This window comes from Eutrigla gurnardus (genome assembly GCF_963514095.1).
Source record: "Eutrigla gurnardus genome assembly, chromosome: 6".
Taxonomy (NCBI): Eukaryota; Metazoa; Chordata; class Actinopteri; order Perciformes; family Triglidae; genus Eutrigla; species Eutrigla gurnardus.
The window spans coordinates 15850206-15866463 of NC_139920.1; the positions used below are offsets into that span (position 1 = coordinate 15850206).

Here is a 16258-nt window from a genome sequence, read left to right on the forward strand (position 1 = left end):
GGGTATCAGCAGCAGCACAGACCTCTAGGGGCCACTGGGGATTTTGGACTATATTGTTGCTACCAGGCATGTGCAGAGGATGTTAGAGGGGCAGGGGCTCACATTCAAAAAAAGGCATTTGTTTTCTTCTGCTACTCGATTCAACTGGCAGAGACTCTCTAGGCTACTTGCCAAATAGTGTCACTGTCAAGCAAATCAAGCACGGCGGATTCATATAAAACAAGAATTAACTGTGTAGGCTACTTTCATTGGCCATGCCTGATGTTTGCTAACCACACTGAATGACTGTGCGTCCTTTCGAAGGCTTGTGTGCCGACACACACTGTTCCAGGAGGTAGTGAGAGAGATTTTGGGTATCCTCCAGGAGCAATTGATATTTCTGGGGAGAGGACAGGATGTGCACAAATATATCTGTTTATCAAAAAAAAGATCCCATGAAGGAAAAGAGCACCATGTCTCAACAAGGGCAAAGGGCAGTGGCTCAAGCCCTAATTTGATCTATGTGCGCACAAGCCTGATACTGTTCCACATACTTGTTTGCCAGCACAGGACCCAGGTGCTCAGCATCATATTGGAACACAGCCTCATGACACATGACAAACATGTGGGAACCAGCCGGAAGCATGACTGTGACCCAATTAATTGTTGACACCAAGAGTAATGAAAACTAAGCTGTAAAGGAGAAGATATAGCCAAAACCGAAAGAATATATTTATGCTTTTCTTTATAAAAGGTTTTTCAGATTTATTTTTTAACTATCTATCATTTACAATATAATACCATGCATGTGTGTGTGCCTCCAATTATCATAACATATCCCATAACCATAAAATTTCAAAGAATTAATGGCTTGAGGGAATAAAGGTAGAGGGAGAGAATGGAAGAGGCATTCATACTTTCTACAATGTAAAGGAAGAAGATAGATTGTTGTTGAGAAAGAACTGGAACTAATGTGAGTAATTATTGTGTAAACTCACCATTTCAACTGACTCAAAGTCTCCTCAGCACAGTGGAAACACATGAAGTGACTGTTGCTGTCTTTTTGTTACTTCCCTAAGACTGTGCTCCATCCAGCCTTGGTGCATCTGAAACATTATAGTGTTTTTTTCAGACACAGTAGAAAAAAAAAATCAAGCTGTACATCACAATAAAAGGCAGCAAATTATTGATGTCGAATAGCATGTCGTCAAAAAAATGTTTTACTGAGGGTATAACCTTTGGGTGAATTTGAGTGTGCATACAGCAGCTAGCCCTGTGAAGATGGTGGGATGAGATCTTATTACTTAAATGATTTGAACTTAATTGTGTTGAGTTGTGAAACATAATTTTGTCATGTGCAGTCCTGGCTGAGAAACCTTTTTTGAATCCAATACGAATATCATGTCTAGATCAGAATACTTGTGTTCAGACATGAAGAAATGAAAATGAACGGTGTGCTGTCTTAATAGGCAATCATATTTAAAAGTCTATCTAACTTCTGAATCCTATTCTATTGTGTACATATTCAGTAATGCAAACAAACTGGAAACCTACTTTGCACTGATTTATGAATGAAATACTCACCAAATAATTAGCATGCAGATGAAGAAAGGATCCAGATGTGCAGTTCAGAGGAAATTGCTCTGCCCAAAAGATACTGTATGATATTTTTTTGTTAAGAATATATTATGCTGCCAATGAGCTTCATTTAACATATTTTCATTTTTTTAACAGTAAAGTGCTGTATTTAAAAATACCAGGTTAATACTGTTAAAATGCGCTTTTAGATTGACTGAAATAATTAACAGTGCTAAGGAGAGAAATAAAAAACAGCCCAAACAGAAGGAATATATTCATGCTTTGCTTTTAATCACTTAATAGAAAAAGGTTTATTTTTGAACACAATATACAATATAATACCATACATTGTGTGAAACATTTAATAACCCACCAACTGGCGGACTTTAACATATTATTGACAATTAAAAAAAAACAAACCATCTCTCATGCAGATAGTGCTAAATCTGGCTAACCATTTGGACACAACTAGGACCAAAAAAATAAAAGCTTGAACATAGATAAACAATGTTAATACTGACACATTTGAATTTCAAAACTGCTAACAAGTTTGGTCAGAAAGAGTTCACACATTTGCACAATCAGTTACATACGATCATGTTTTGTTGTTAATTCAGAACGATTCACGTCAGTGCCGGGGCGTATTGGAGCATGCTACCAATAGCATCCCTGTGTTATCTACTTTTACATGAAGTGCGTTAAGTGTAAAAGGAGACTTTGTGTTTGTCCCTCGAACCTGTATCTGTCTGGCCTCGTATATCAGCAATCTGCATTCAAACGCCGGATGGAGGAGCTTCGATTGTGACAAGCTGCTTAAAGCAAATACGCGGTTTGTGTACTTTGATACCAAGCGTCGACTAAGCTTCTGGGTTCCTTAGCTAGCTTGCACGTATCCTGTATCCAAGCCTATGCAGTTTAACATGTCCTCTATGTTGCCTCTGGGTTACCTAGTTGCTGCTGTCGGATGAAAACCTTGTAGCTTCAGAAACTCAGTTGGACCACAATTTTCCAACAGAAAAATGATCGAAGAAACAAAATGAGAAATCCTGTGAAAGGCTGGCTGTTGTTTAAGAAATGTAACTAAGCTGACATTTAACAGAAAGAAAATATTACTTTCAGAGATGCGGAAAAATATTGTGATATTAATTAAGATTTCAAAGTGATGCCAAAGTGAGAAAACCTTTGGTTTAATATTCATGCATACTGAGCTAAAGTTACAAGATTTCCATGTGACAACAACAACATGTCTCTTTAGCTGCTGCTCTGCTGGGCACTCAAAACATTGTGCGAATATATACTTAGATATATTTATATATAAAAACAATATATAATACATATATAAAAAAAAGACTCTAATCCAGAGTCCTCTACACATTAGACACCACCACTTCCAGGTAATGCAAGTGCATATAAATTAAAATAGATTTCACACTGAACCAGTATTTCTTATTTACAAGCTTAAAGTATAGAATAAATACACACTGTTATAAACAGCAAAAAGGACCAACTTGAGCTCCTAGCGACAAACAGTAGAGACAAAAGGTGTGGAGTGATGGGGGTAAGGCCAGATGACAAAGTCAACACATCCAAACACACACACACACACACACGCACACACACACACAAAACCTTCCATACATACTGCACACAAATGATTGCCACTTGAGCATGATGGAGGAAAAATTTGATGAAGTACCATCGAGTAATCCGTAAACTAATATGAAAATGGAGAGATGTGATTATGGATGCAACTGGAATAATATGAGGTCTGTACACCATCTTCAAACTCTATTCAGAAACAAAAAAATAGATGCTTTTTTTTTTGGTTTGTTTGAAAACTAGGGCACCTAAATTGTTTCTCTTTTTTCTACAGTCTGCCATGCTGAATCCAACAATTGCACCTGTGCCTGATCCTAATAATCCGACCGTCCTGGAAACCTGATACAGTCGAGGAGGAGGGGTAAAAATGCAATTGACGTCAACGAGCTGATGCAGCACTTGAGGGACTTTTTATCGCGGGGGAAAAAATAGCCGGGCTGATTGTTTTGGGGTCGTGTCCGTGGAGCCCAGAGGGGTTTGTAAACCATGTGAATAGGAGCGCTGATGAAGGTCTGAGAGAGCCTTTCAGACAGGCAGCTGTAAGAGCACCTTTAATCATCTGGTCTGGGCCTGATTGCAGGGGGGGGGGGGGGGGGGGATCGGGGGTCAGGACCCGTTCTATCTAACAGGATTATTAAGAATGCAGCATACCTGTGGGCTAAAAATAGGTTCCTCGCTGTTGTGCATTTTGTCCTTGGTAGACTTCATTTCTGATTTTATTGCAGATCTAACCAGCAGTGGTGGACGAGGATTTTGAACTGGACTTACTTCTATTTCACACCAACAACAATTGGATGCAAAGAATGAAAAGACAATTGTATGAATCAAATGATTTCAATATGGGAATCTGACCACATTTTGCATTAAAAGTCAAGTTTTGGTGTGAAATGGTAGGAAGCCTCCAAATGGTCTGCAGACTGTTACAATGAAAAAAAGAGAAAAGATGATGTACAGAGAGTTGGAGTCTGAAAATAAAGTACGCATTTCAGTGTGACATTCACTGACCGACATCCGATATAGAAAGCAACAAAACCCAAACATGTAACATGAACCGTGAGTGAACGTATGCGTTTGAATTCCACGTATAAAACATTGTGCTCAGATTGGGGGAAAAAAACAAATGTGAAGAAATGTGTGTATAATGTGGGTGTTAATGTTTTTGTCCAAGAGTTGTTTGTCGACGTTTGTTTGGATTTCTCTATTGCCCAATACTTGGAAGACTGTTCTCTTTGTAACATACAAAAAAGATTTTGCTCTTTCAGATAAGAAAAAAAAAAAAAATTCACAGACATACTAGAGTGTTCAATAAATAAAAAACTATTATAAAGACAATAGTAAAAAAGGCACACAAAAGTCCTTTGACAAATGGTACAGGAAAAAAGTAAACACTTTCTCTTGCTATACAAATGTGTCTCCATCAGTAGATCTTACTCTATGCTACTTCTAGATCATATCATATCTGTAAAAAAATCTTAAGGTACAAAACTTCTCTCAGTAGTGTCAATGTCCATTTAATGCCAGTCCAGAAAAGAAAAGTAACAATTTCCCAAACTGGCTGAAATCCTTCAAGTTCCACCCTCTCAGTCTCGCCTGTCCATCAAGACTAAAACGTTCGCAGTAATTATTTCCTGAGAACTCTGAAGCCGCCTCGCTGAAACTGTCCGTCCGTCTGGCTTCAAACACCCAAGTGCATGACGCCCCTGTGAGGGACCAAACTAAGCCCTTGCTTCTGTGGGCTTATTAAAAAAGCACAGCTGCAAGAGGATCTCCCCTCTTTAGCCAAAAAACTTTCAAATCACCGCGTGAGCCTGATGATGGAAGCCCTATGTGTCTGTGGGTGACGCCTCGTGTGTCACGATCTCTATTGCCGGCTCCATCATGTTGCTCTCTTCGAGCTCCTGACCGTCCAAATAGTCCAGGGGAGGAGAACGAGAATCTCCCAGACTATCCTCCTCCTCGTCTAATTCCTCCTCTTCGTCCTCCTCCCCTTCGCCGTCTTTCTCGATTCCATCCAAGTCCTCCTCCTCCAAGGTGAGCTCGAACTGAAACTTCTCCCCGCCCCCCTGACACCCGGTCCCCCCGCCGTGTCCGTGCGTGCCCTGGTCGTAGAAGGGCGGGGAGGGACTCTGGGGGATCATGCTCTGGTACCAGTTCCTGTTGTCCTCCAGCGTGTCCAGAATGTCCTGGGCGTCAGGGTGAACCAGATCGGCCCAGGTCTCCCACAGAGGGTGCACGATGTAGTCAATGAAACCCACCTGGAACGGAACAATGAGGCAAGTAAGAACTGGAATTGTGGATTCTTTATAACATTTTGCTGCACATACAATGGCAGGTCCTCGATCACATACCTGGCTCTTCTCCACTGAGGCTGTGTGCTTATCACACATAGGGCTGATCTCCATTCCCCTCTCCCTCTCTCGGTCTCCCTGGTGGAAGAACTCATCCATTATCCGATCAGTCCACTGACGATACAGCTCCAGGGACTTGGTGGGGTTACTCAGGTCGGCACAATGCACCATGTTACGCAGCACCTGGAAACAATGAGGAATTTCCATTGAGTAAATGTTTGTGTGCCGTGTTTGTTATTCCCCCAAGAAATCTCTACAAGTGAACAATGGATAATAACTCAATTAGGTTGAATTTCTTTTAAAAGGGCATTTGTAGTGTAAACATGATGTCGTTTGACTTCTCTGAAAAAAACAAAACAATGATCCTCTCCGACATACAATCCAATCCTATAGAAAATTATGGTAGATGGCTTTCCATATATTGGATTGAGCAGAAATCCAATTAGATTACCGTAGAACCGGCATTTAAGGCACATGCTTATGTGCTTTGTTATGAAATGAGGACATTCTACACATCAGTCCAACAATGGAGAATTCCTAGAAAGCCCATTAGAGGGAGAGTGTAGAAGGAGCACTTAAAGGTAAAAAAGGAGATGGATGGAGTGAACAAACGAGTGACAGTGGGGAGAAGAGGTCAACTAATGACCATTGGCTGAGTAACCTCTGCCGACCCTGGCTATTGATTAGAGCTATTTAAAGAAGAGAAAGAGAGGTGGAGGGCTTATACTATGGTCCAAAGTGTTTTATTGTGACTGAAGTGAAGGACTCTACCTGTATCCTGTCTGTGTAATTGTCCAGCAGCAGCACTCCAGAGCTCGTCACCTTCTTGGTCTCCACCATAGTCTTCAGATCGGCCAGCAGACTCATGTGTTTGGACATGTCAGTGGCTAAAACCTGAATAAAAGAGAGAGAGGGAAAAAAAATTAATGTCAGGATCATTTGGATTTAGGTTCAGATTCAAATCGAGATCACATCACAGGAAAAAACAATAGAAACCACGATATCTTACCAAGTCGATGACCATCTTGCGGAGGGACTGTCGCTGCTTCTTAGTGACGTTTTGGAAGATATCACAGTTGTCTTCCTGCAGGAGCTTGAATCCCACAGCTAAGTGATGGTTCTCCAGCACGGACTCATCATTGTACATCAGTGCCAGCTCCGAGTCTGGAGAAGTGTTAAAAAGAGATTTCAATATTTAAGTCTTTGCTATGAATACTTCTATGTGGTTGTTGCGTCTCAGTCCCGTGTTGAGTGATGTTTTGACTTACTGGTATTGATTAGGAATTGGTTTGATACTCCAGGATGATCAACATCGTGGATAGCTGCAGCAAAGATGGCTGCGAGAATCTCAAGATCTGTGAAGACCGCCTATGAAAGAGAGAGAGAGAGGAACAAGAACATTAAACTACTTCTGACGATAGAAATATGGTGGAACAGATAACAGAGTAAGTCATGATCTGAAGACCTATGTTATCAGCTGCTCCAACTTGGGGAGAGTTGTGAGTAAAGTGCATGCCAGGAAAGTCTAATAAATAAGGCACGGAGGGACAAGCGTTTGAGGAAAGAGGGGAAGTTCCCAGAGTAAGGGGGATGATTCAATGGAAAGCTGTTGGGCTCGTCAAAGCTGGGGTGTGGCGATCCAAGAAAGTGGCACACGGGGTGATGAATGAGCTCACTCCCCTAATTTAGTTTCCCTTTATTTCTGTGAATGGACATTTTTTATAACCTCAAAAGTTGACTTTTTAGAATGTTTTTAGCACCCAGATCAGGGTCTCTTTACATAATCAGAGTACAATAGTTGATAATAAGACTTACATCCAGGGCTGGAGTGGAGAGGAGGATGTGTGTGGACTGGGCTACGTCGGCTGCATGCAGGCTGTTATGGTAGGCCACATCTGAATGGTAGTGATCTTCCAGTGTCATCATGTAGGCCACAAACGTATCCATGGGGATCTGAAATGTCTTCAGCAGGTCCCGCTCCTAGAAAAGACAACACCGCGGCATATTTAGCGTGGCTCATAAGTAGGAAACGGAACAACGACCGTGGAAGTGGAGAAACGGCAGAATCCAGAAACACCTCGTACCTGGAAGATGGCGTACATGATGCAGGTGAGAGGCCGGTTGTGCGAGTACTCGGAAACAGTGAAGATGTTCAGTCCCCACTTGTTGAGGTCCTCCAGCTCCTTGGACAGCAGCTCCTCCTTATCCGTTTTGACGCCGAAGCGTGAGATGCAGCTGCTGGAGAGCGAGGGCCCGTGGGAGACCTTCTTCACTCCGCTGATCTGGGTCATCAGCTGCTGCTTCTGCTGCTTCTTCTTCTCTCGCGTCTTGGATGTCGGCGAGGGGATCTCCACCTCATTCTGTTTGTCTGTGGGAAGGGAGGGGGGGGACATTTAAGTTGGGACATTGTGAGGAACAAGTGGTTCCAAACACAGCGTGAGTCCAATCATTTCCTGTATTTCTCAATAAAAAGCAGCCTTCCCGAGGTCAGGGAGAAACACCTGCAGCAGCTCCTGAGGGATTTATCCACTCATTCATTCATCAGCTGTGCCTCCATTCACTTGTTCATTCATGCCGCCCTGTTCTCCACCTGCAGGCTCTCTTCCTGAGCTCCTACTGGTAATTTGTCCCCCCCCCCCAGCCTCTCAGCAGGCGGCTCACATCTCATCTACGCTCTTTTCACGCTCATAGGTCAGTCCATTGACAGACTGAGAGCTGGGGCCCCTACACAGTTAAGGCCGTTCTGGAGAAACTGGCCATTCGATAAGCTGCCACATCTTTAACTGCTTTTATCAAATCAGTCAGTCTAGAATGGGATTGTGATGTTTTATAGCTCTATTCAACTACATTTGGTCCGGAAACTAATAAAGTGAGTAAGAAGCTGTAAAAACCTGCAAGCCTTGCATGTAAAACAATAACTAATAGCCAGTCTTCACTTTTTTTTTCTCCGAAGCACAGGAAATACGCCAAAGTTCTTGTCATAATCAACCAGGCCCTTGTGTTTACTGCAATCAAAGAAGAATTGAATGAAACCCAGCAGGGACTGCCTATCGGCACGAATGTGAGCTGTGCACTCATCTATCAAGGCTCGACTCAGCTCATCGCCGGCCTATCAGCCTTCCCCTGTGGAGGGTTATTCAATTACCAGCTGTAATTCAAATAATCACTTTCACTCTCATGCTCTCCCCTCCCTCCTCTCTCTCTCTCTCTCTCTCCATCTCTCTCTCCCCCTCACACCGTTTTCCTCTGCTTTTCCCTCTGTCTCGTTCTCTCTTCAGTCCTCCAGTGGTAATTGAGAATGGGCAATTAAGCGCTCTCAGACATGTGCTGCGTGGGAAACACGGGGAAGAGCAATATATTGCCCTCCAATTTATTACAAGCCATCATTACCACCACTGCTGTGGTGTGTGTGTGTGTGTGTTTATGTGTGGCCTGTAAATGTCTGTGTGAGAGATGAGATTGTGAGACAGACAAGTCTGCGGTGTCATTTCTAACATCCATTTCTGCATAAGTAAGTGCCAATATACAGTGAACGCCATGCACTCGGTTCCACCGTTGACTTGATATGACAGTTAACATGATCCTGCTTTCTGTATTCCACCAGATTAAGTCTCTTTGTCGCGGTTGGGCCTGCAGCGTGTCCTTTTCATGTGTTTTTTTCCCCTCTCTGTGTTTTCACTCTTCTCTCCTCTGCATTTATCTCATCTTAACCTCCATTTTATTCTCATTATAAACAGTGATGTACAAAAAGGAATAAGCAGCTGCTTTCCCTCTGTTCTTTCCCTCCAAATCATCTTTCTCATTCTACTCTGTCACCTCCCACTTTTATTTTGATTTCTTTCGCATCCTCCTCCGTATGCTTTCCTGTGAGAAACGCAGATGCAGTGGGTACGGTGGGGGCTTTTTGGGTCAATTTTTTTCTTTCCCCACAGTGAATTGCTGCTGGCCGATCAAAGGGAATTATGACAGAATTATGCTGCGAGGACAGCTGTGGAGGGGGAAAGGCACACGTGAATAGTCAGCATGCTGTCGGCCAACAATCCTAAATGGAAAGTTAGAAGTCCTGGTCTGAAATCGCCCTCGATGAGAAATTCTGGGATCTTTATTTATCTGGGGAATTATCCAGGCTCCATGAGCCCGGTTTCAACAATCAACAGTCTGCCTCTCCGTCAGCTGGGAAATTAAAAAACGAGTTTACAGGAATAAACGAATGGGGATTTGTGGCGGATCTGAGAATGACCTCTGCTGAACCAGGCATATGGCAGGAAAATTTAATTTCTCTGAGCTCGAATGGATCCTTTTTAAAATAATAATAATAGACCAGGAATAAGTGCATTACTGACGTTCTAAACAGATGGAAGGATTAAACGGTCCGACTGGTCAGCCGAGGCCAAACCAGGCCAGCAGTGACGTGCGACTCTTCACCTGTTGTTTTCTTCTACTGCCAACAGAGGAATCCTGATTTCTTTATCAGAGCGATAGTCATCTCTGTCTGGATTCTTGGGGTAGTGAGAGGGGGGGAGGGTGAGGTGGAGGTGGGGGGGGACAACAAGGTGTCCCTGCTGACAAAGATGCATTAAGGAGGGGATGAGTCACAGAATCTGCCGAGCTCATCTCACTGCCAGCAAAGGGGGTTCCTCAGCCTGAACCTTTATTTTCCCCTCGCTGCAGTCAGCTCCCTCCCTCATTTGCTTCTTCCCCGTCTCTCCTCAACCCTCTTCCCTCGCTCTCTATGATCTGACGGAGAGGAACCCGCACACAACACTACACCGGATTAGGATGGCGATCGATTGGAAGCACAATCTATAAATAGTCTTAACTATCTGGAGGTGCATTCTGTCTGCCTCCTATTATCGCGTTTGTCAGTCTGTATTCCATCCATCCATCCATCCATCCATCCATTGTCTACCGCTTATCCTGTATTCAGGGTCACGGAGGGGGGGCTGGAGCCGATCCCAGCTGACATTGGGCGATCTGTATTCCCTTTAACTCATTCAATCGTCTTTCGACCTTTCTTTATCTACCATCACACTTCTGTAGAAATCTCATATTTACCGAAAGCCAACTTTTAAAGCATCGGCAGAAATGGGTTGAGTTTCCCACTAGTGTTGTTTTCCGTTATTTTGTCCCTACGGACATAATCATGTGGTTTGATATCAGTCATGAAACATTTCCTACATGTGGGTGACAAAAAAATAGATATTTCTAAAAACACAATAAATACATACATAGCTATCGCCACCTATTCCCAGATGTTGAATGTGCAACCCATGTGGACAGCAATCTAGTTCCAATCCACTTACTCCAATTAACAAACTCCCTCATCAGTCAAATGGCATTTGAAACAATAGCCAACTACCTTCAAAAAGTTATTTCTCTCTTCATTTTCTTACATTTCATACTCAAATGTTCTGACCATGTTGAGCCTGATGCCATGAAAATCTAGACAAAGCTTAATGGCGCAGTGTTTTATGGTACGCCCCCACAGAAAAGCCCGCCAGAGCCACTTGCACAACATCGTGTACTGAACCTCCACAAAAACATTGCAGCAAAACAGAGAAGTGGGGATCTATGTGAGCCACTAAATATTTGTATTTTTTGCATCTATTTACAGATCATAATTATAGTCTGTGGTGATTTACAGTGGATAATAAAGTCAAAATTGGTAAATTTATTAGTGTGAATTTCAGTGCATGTGGACAAGACTTTCATTTACCTAGGAAGGTGTTGGAGATGAATTCGGAAACCTGATTCCCAGACCGACTCATCTCAGATAGATGCGTCAACTCCCGATTCAACATTCTCTTGAACTGCAAAGGAGAAAGAGGAAGAGGAGGGGGGGAGAGAGAGAAAATGTCGTCAGTTTCCACTGAGGGAAAACCTGGGGGAAATCATGGTACAAGATTCCATGGAAAATACAGCAGTATCCAGGTTTATTTCACCAGCTCCAGAATATTTTTTAATTACAGTGTAAAATCAGTAGGGGGGGGACTACCCTCCATTTTCGCTGGAATTAATTAGGGTGCGGATAATTATTTGTTTTGCCAGTGGGAAAGCCATCACCTTTTAATACTCCTCAATTCACCCCTTGGCAACCAATTTGTAGTTTTATTCCACTGAACCCCATTTCTGGGGGCTATTGCACTTCACACGTCAGTGTGCAAGAATTTCAATGATGTAAAGAGGAAAATCTGCACACTGCTCCCTCCATTCCACTCCGATACAACATTTTGGTGATTTCCACATACTTTTCCACATTATGACCCATTTTAAAAAGATGAAATAGTCGCAAAAGATGGATTAATTGAATAGTACACCTATATCCAGGCACTGCAGTAGCAGCTGTTTATGACAGACTGGTGCATGCGCGTGCACACACACACACACACACACAAACTAACACACATACAGACACACAGAGCTCTGCAGAGGGCTCAAGATGGAGCCTGAGCAATGAAACACAATTCTGTCAGACCACCCTCACCATGATGGAAACAACTTTGGTGCAATTAGGTTAGCACGGTAATCTGAAAAGCTTCAGAAAAATCATTAGAAGATACTGAATTCCTACAGAAATGAGCACAGAGAGGCACAATGAAATGGGAGCGTTTCCTGACGAGCTATGTAGATAAGTGCCACACACCTTAATGTAACCCCAAGACACCGATAGCAGGTAATTGGCTTCAGGCATTTTGGACCCCGTTTTCTCGTTCCTACACAAAGCCAGAACTGTAATCCAATAGAAAAAAATAATAGAGGCAGACGATCAGGATTCTTTCAGCGCCGAAGACGACAAAAAAACCTTCTTTCTCTCCTCTAGTAATTCTCTTCTTAGCGGCCAAGATAGCAGCTCGATGATGGCTCCCTCTCCCTCTCAGCAGCAGAAAAGGGCCAGCTCTGTGTCTCCATTCCCGGCGATGGATGCAAGGATAGACGGATAGATAGATGGAGGAAAAAGTGGAATGCCGTAGCCAGGCGAGGGGAGGAGGAGATCCAGCAGGCTCGGTGGTTCAGCAGCTGGAGCCGTGAGCTGGGGGACTCTCGGCACACTGACGAATTATAGAGGAGCGAGGAAGGGAGGAGGGGAAAATAACGTCGATAGAGACAGGAGACAGAGGAGGAGGAGGAGGAGGAGGAGGAGGAGGGAGTGAGGCAGTGATGTTCATCTGACTGGAGGGGGGGATCCTCCACTGGATTTGTCTTGCTTCGCTGCTCTCACTGCTGTAGTGCTCACTCCCCCTCCTACCGTGCTTCTCTCTTCCTCTCTTTTTTCGGTTCCCTCCCTCCCTCCCTCTTCGTTCTCTCCTTCCCCTGCTGTAGTCTGCCAGCCCCAGCAACACGCTCGATTCAGAACACATGATTTGACAGAAAGTGGGGAGAAAAGGGGGGAGCCCTAATTACGGCTTGGCATTGGTATATACACGAGACTGTGAAGGGATACGTGAGTGACGGACATATAATATCCATACTTGTATTCCAGATGTATAATGTCCTCTCTTGTTCTCCAGCTGTGCAACGGCAGCACATAAATCCCATCCTCTTCTATCTTCCCAGACCCTGTAATTCTCTTTTATTTTTTTTAAAGTCAGCCATTGTGAAGGAATGCCACGGAGTGATACAGCTATGCCCTCCCCCTACAGTAAAACAATGAGGGCTGATCGAGGGGCTGGTGCACGTTTTCAGGAATGTGAATGCACTTCCACTGTATTTTTATCGCAATTATTATCTCTATTATCGTCTCTCTTTAGCGAGTCTCCCGTTGTCTTCTGACAACCCGAGCGTGGCGGCCATTGTGGGAAACTCATACGCTTGTTCATTATCCACATCCCATAATAATATTAGATGCTGTCAGGGTGTCTGTGGACGGCTATTTTTAAAACCCGAGAGACAACCAGAGAGTGGGGAAGATGGTCAGAGAAGGAGGGGGGGGGGGGGGGGGGGGGGGGGATGAAAGAAGGAGAGATAAGAGAGGATTGCATCCTTCCCCAATTTAGGTGACAACAGCCCACGGTTTTCTCTCTCTCCCTGCATGTGAGTAAGTGTGCGTGCGCCCAATTACCAGAACGCCGCAACGCCATGGCAACAGCATCAGGCGGCCGGTATAGGGCTGTTTTGAAAGGAGGAGAGAAGAGAGGTGAGGCTTCCCCTTTTCCTTCCCAGGCAGACGTGTGGTGTTGCTGCTGAGCTGTCACGAGGACTCCACACACTTTGCCTCTGCTCACACCCCCTCTCTCCCCCTCTCCCCCTCCCCCTTAGGTCCGTCTCTCCCTCACTCTCCACCACTTACATGTCAATTTCTCTCCTGGCTGCCACTTGCCAACACAGTCATCAATCTCTCTCTGTCTGTCTGCCTCACTGGCAGAATCAATGGGCTGTCCTTGGAGCAGGTGTTGATACTGCTGCAGTGTACAAGGCTGGGACCACCTGACCACAATATGCTGTTACATCAGTACCACCGGCCACTTTCCATGGTGCCGTTTGTGCCTTTTTTTTTTTGTCAATTTAGTCACGACTTTGTTCGCGGAACCCCTCGAGGATGGCCCGCGATGCTTCGCTAATGAGAAAAATATCCATAGGTCTTGTCACTTCAGAGTCAATCCGTGGGAAACTGTAAACAGACGTTCCCAGAGAACCCCTCGTGATGTGTTTGTGCGCGTGTACGAGTTTGGGAAGATGAGAGAGAGATCAAAGCTTTCCTGAGAGGATGCCGGATTATCCTCCCACTGAGGGAAAGAACCAGAAGCAGGGAGGTGGGATGCAGGGAAAGAGAAAAAAAATGAAATAAAGAAATATATATATACAAAAAAGAAAAACAGAGGAGGCATCTCTTTATATAATAACTCACTGCATAATATATAAAGACACCAGAAATAACAGCGGGGGATGTCTCTCTGCAATATGGTGAAGAGCTATGCTTCCCCAGAGGCTGAAAGAAATGCCTCCACGCACACACACACACACACACACACACACACACACACACACACACACACACACACACACACACACACACACACGCGCGCACACACACACAGCAGTCTACGAATGCTATTAGTTAAGCACAGTTGATGCTGACATGTGACATGCGTGTTATTGCCATTGTGTGCTTGATTTGATTGTTCATTCAGGGGCAGAAGGGAAGCCTCTTTACCTCCTACCGACACTATGACGCTGGAGGAAGATTAGCCGCTCGGAGCTCTGTGGGTGTCTCACATTCCCACATAAGGTTGTCTCACCACATTCAGTTACTCCCATCATCAAGCATCATTCATTTTTTCTCATTTCTCTGTGTCAAAGATCTGCCAGTTTTAACCTTAACCTGTGTTCAATGATTTGTTATTCCCGGAAATGCTTAAAAGTGCCACGATTGTCAAGTAAGGCCTCACAAGTTCACCTTCTTTCTTGTCTGAATGCTTTGCCTGAAATCATTTGAAGCGGTTCAGACTGAAGTTGTGCCTTTGAGCCACCAGTGGGCGCACTACACTCTGTCTGGTGTAGGTCAGCCTGCTCAACGTTCAGTGTACTGATCTTTTAACCCTGCGGTGAGAGAAACTTGACTAATAAACCTGATAAAAAAGTTTCTATCATGTATGTTGAGAAGAAGTCTTCATTCAATGTAATTCAAATACATGATAATGATAGTGAAATGACTGCTTTTGTCTTGTATTTTACCATACTCATAGTATGCAGCATTGCTGACTGAGACTTGTGCAACAACTGTTTCTTCAGCAGCATACCTCAGAAGTTGTGGTTTAGCTGACCGTCACTCCAGCATATATATGACGCAGGCGCGCAGGTGGCGTTGGTGCAACGGCAAAGACTCACAGTGACATAACTGTAAAGATCAGGGAACCTGCCTACGTAGGAACCGTATGTTGGGTGATTCTGACAGACAGCCTGACATCCTCTCACTTCCTCTGACTCACTCACTCATGCCCGTGTGTGTTCTGATGAGAAAGCGTGTATTCATGCGTCTCTGAACCTTTACAGTAAAAAAAATAAATAAAAAGGTCAGCTTAAAGAGCGGGAGACAAAAAAGAAGAAAAAAAAAAACACAGAGAGAGAGAGAAATAGGAGTAAGTAAGCAGTTTCTCAGCTGATTGATTATTTGCCATCATGGCCAGCTGTTCAAGCCTCAGAGTCAGATGTGGTCTGCAACACCATTTTTTTGGCCGGCGGAGAAGCTGCGCAACTGTGAACGCTCGAGCTCTGGTTGCTTTGAAAGCACCCTCATGTTAAATACCGCAGAGGCAGGATTACACCAACAAACAAGAAAGGCTTGAATCACCAAAACCTCTACTACATTATTTCAACATCGGAGGGAATGCTCGAATCCTATAGAAAACAATGTTTAATCATCTTAACAAAAGTAATAGTGTGCATCCCCTTAACTTTTGCGAAAAAATCCCAATAAAGACTTGCCTTACTCTCTGCATCCTGTTAAGCAACATCTAGCCACTTTGCCAATACCTCTCCTTTTCAAAGAAGATGACCAGTGAGTGTTCGGGGAAAAAGGACCACTTAGAACCTTGTTTAGAACACTTATCACCTGGCTGGGCTTCAGGTAACTTACTGTACATCCACAGTTGCTTTTTCGCTTCCCTCCCTTGAAAGACTTTACAAAAAGAAAAACACGAACGCTCTTTTTCCCCCAGGATGCTTTTTGCTCTACATGCCTGCTTTCGAGCATCAGCTACATAGTTTAAAAAAGCAACACATTCCTATCACCTTCATAACTCAGCAGGAAATCAGTT

General features: G+C 43.9%; 1 protein-coding gene across 5 annotated transcripts in view; it reads right to left on the bottom strand.

Annotated features, from left to right (window-relative positions):
• Positions 1–1824: 1824 nt before the first annotated feature.
• pde4ba (phosphodiesterase 4B, cAMP-specific a) overlaps positions 1825–16258 on the bottom strand; it is a 130420-nt gene continuing 115986 nt past the window's right edge. For 4 of the 5 annotated variants that reach the window (XM_084010639.1, XM_084010640.1, XM_084010641.1 and 1 more), the window contains 8 exons: positions 11221–11314; positions 7589–7872; positions 7320–7484; positions 6773–6872; positions 6514–6668; positions 6276–6398; positions 5505–5687; positions 1825–5411 (listed from right to left, as the gene is read on the bottom strand). In XM_084010639.1, coding sequence (XP_083866765.1) covers positions 4980–5411; positions 5505–5687; positions 6276–6398; positions 6514–6668; positions 6773–6872; positions 7320–7484; positions 7589–7872; positions 11221–11314 — 1536 coding nt within the window. In that variant the 3' untranslated portion in view covers positions 1825–4979. Of the gene's footprint in view, positions 5412–5504; positions 5688–6275; positions 6399–6513; positions 6669–6772; positions 6873–7319; positions 7485–7588; positions 7873–11220; positions 11315–12147; positions 12541–16258 lie in introns of those variants that run through there. The other variant, XM_084010643.1, reaches the window with a different exon arrangement.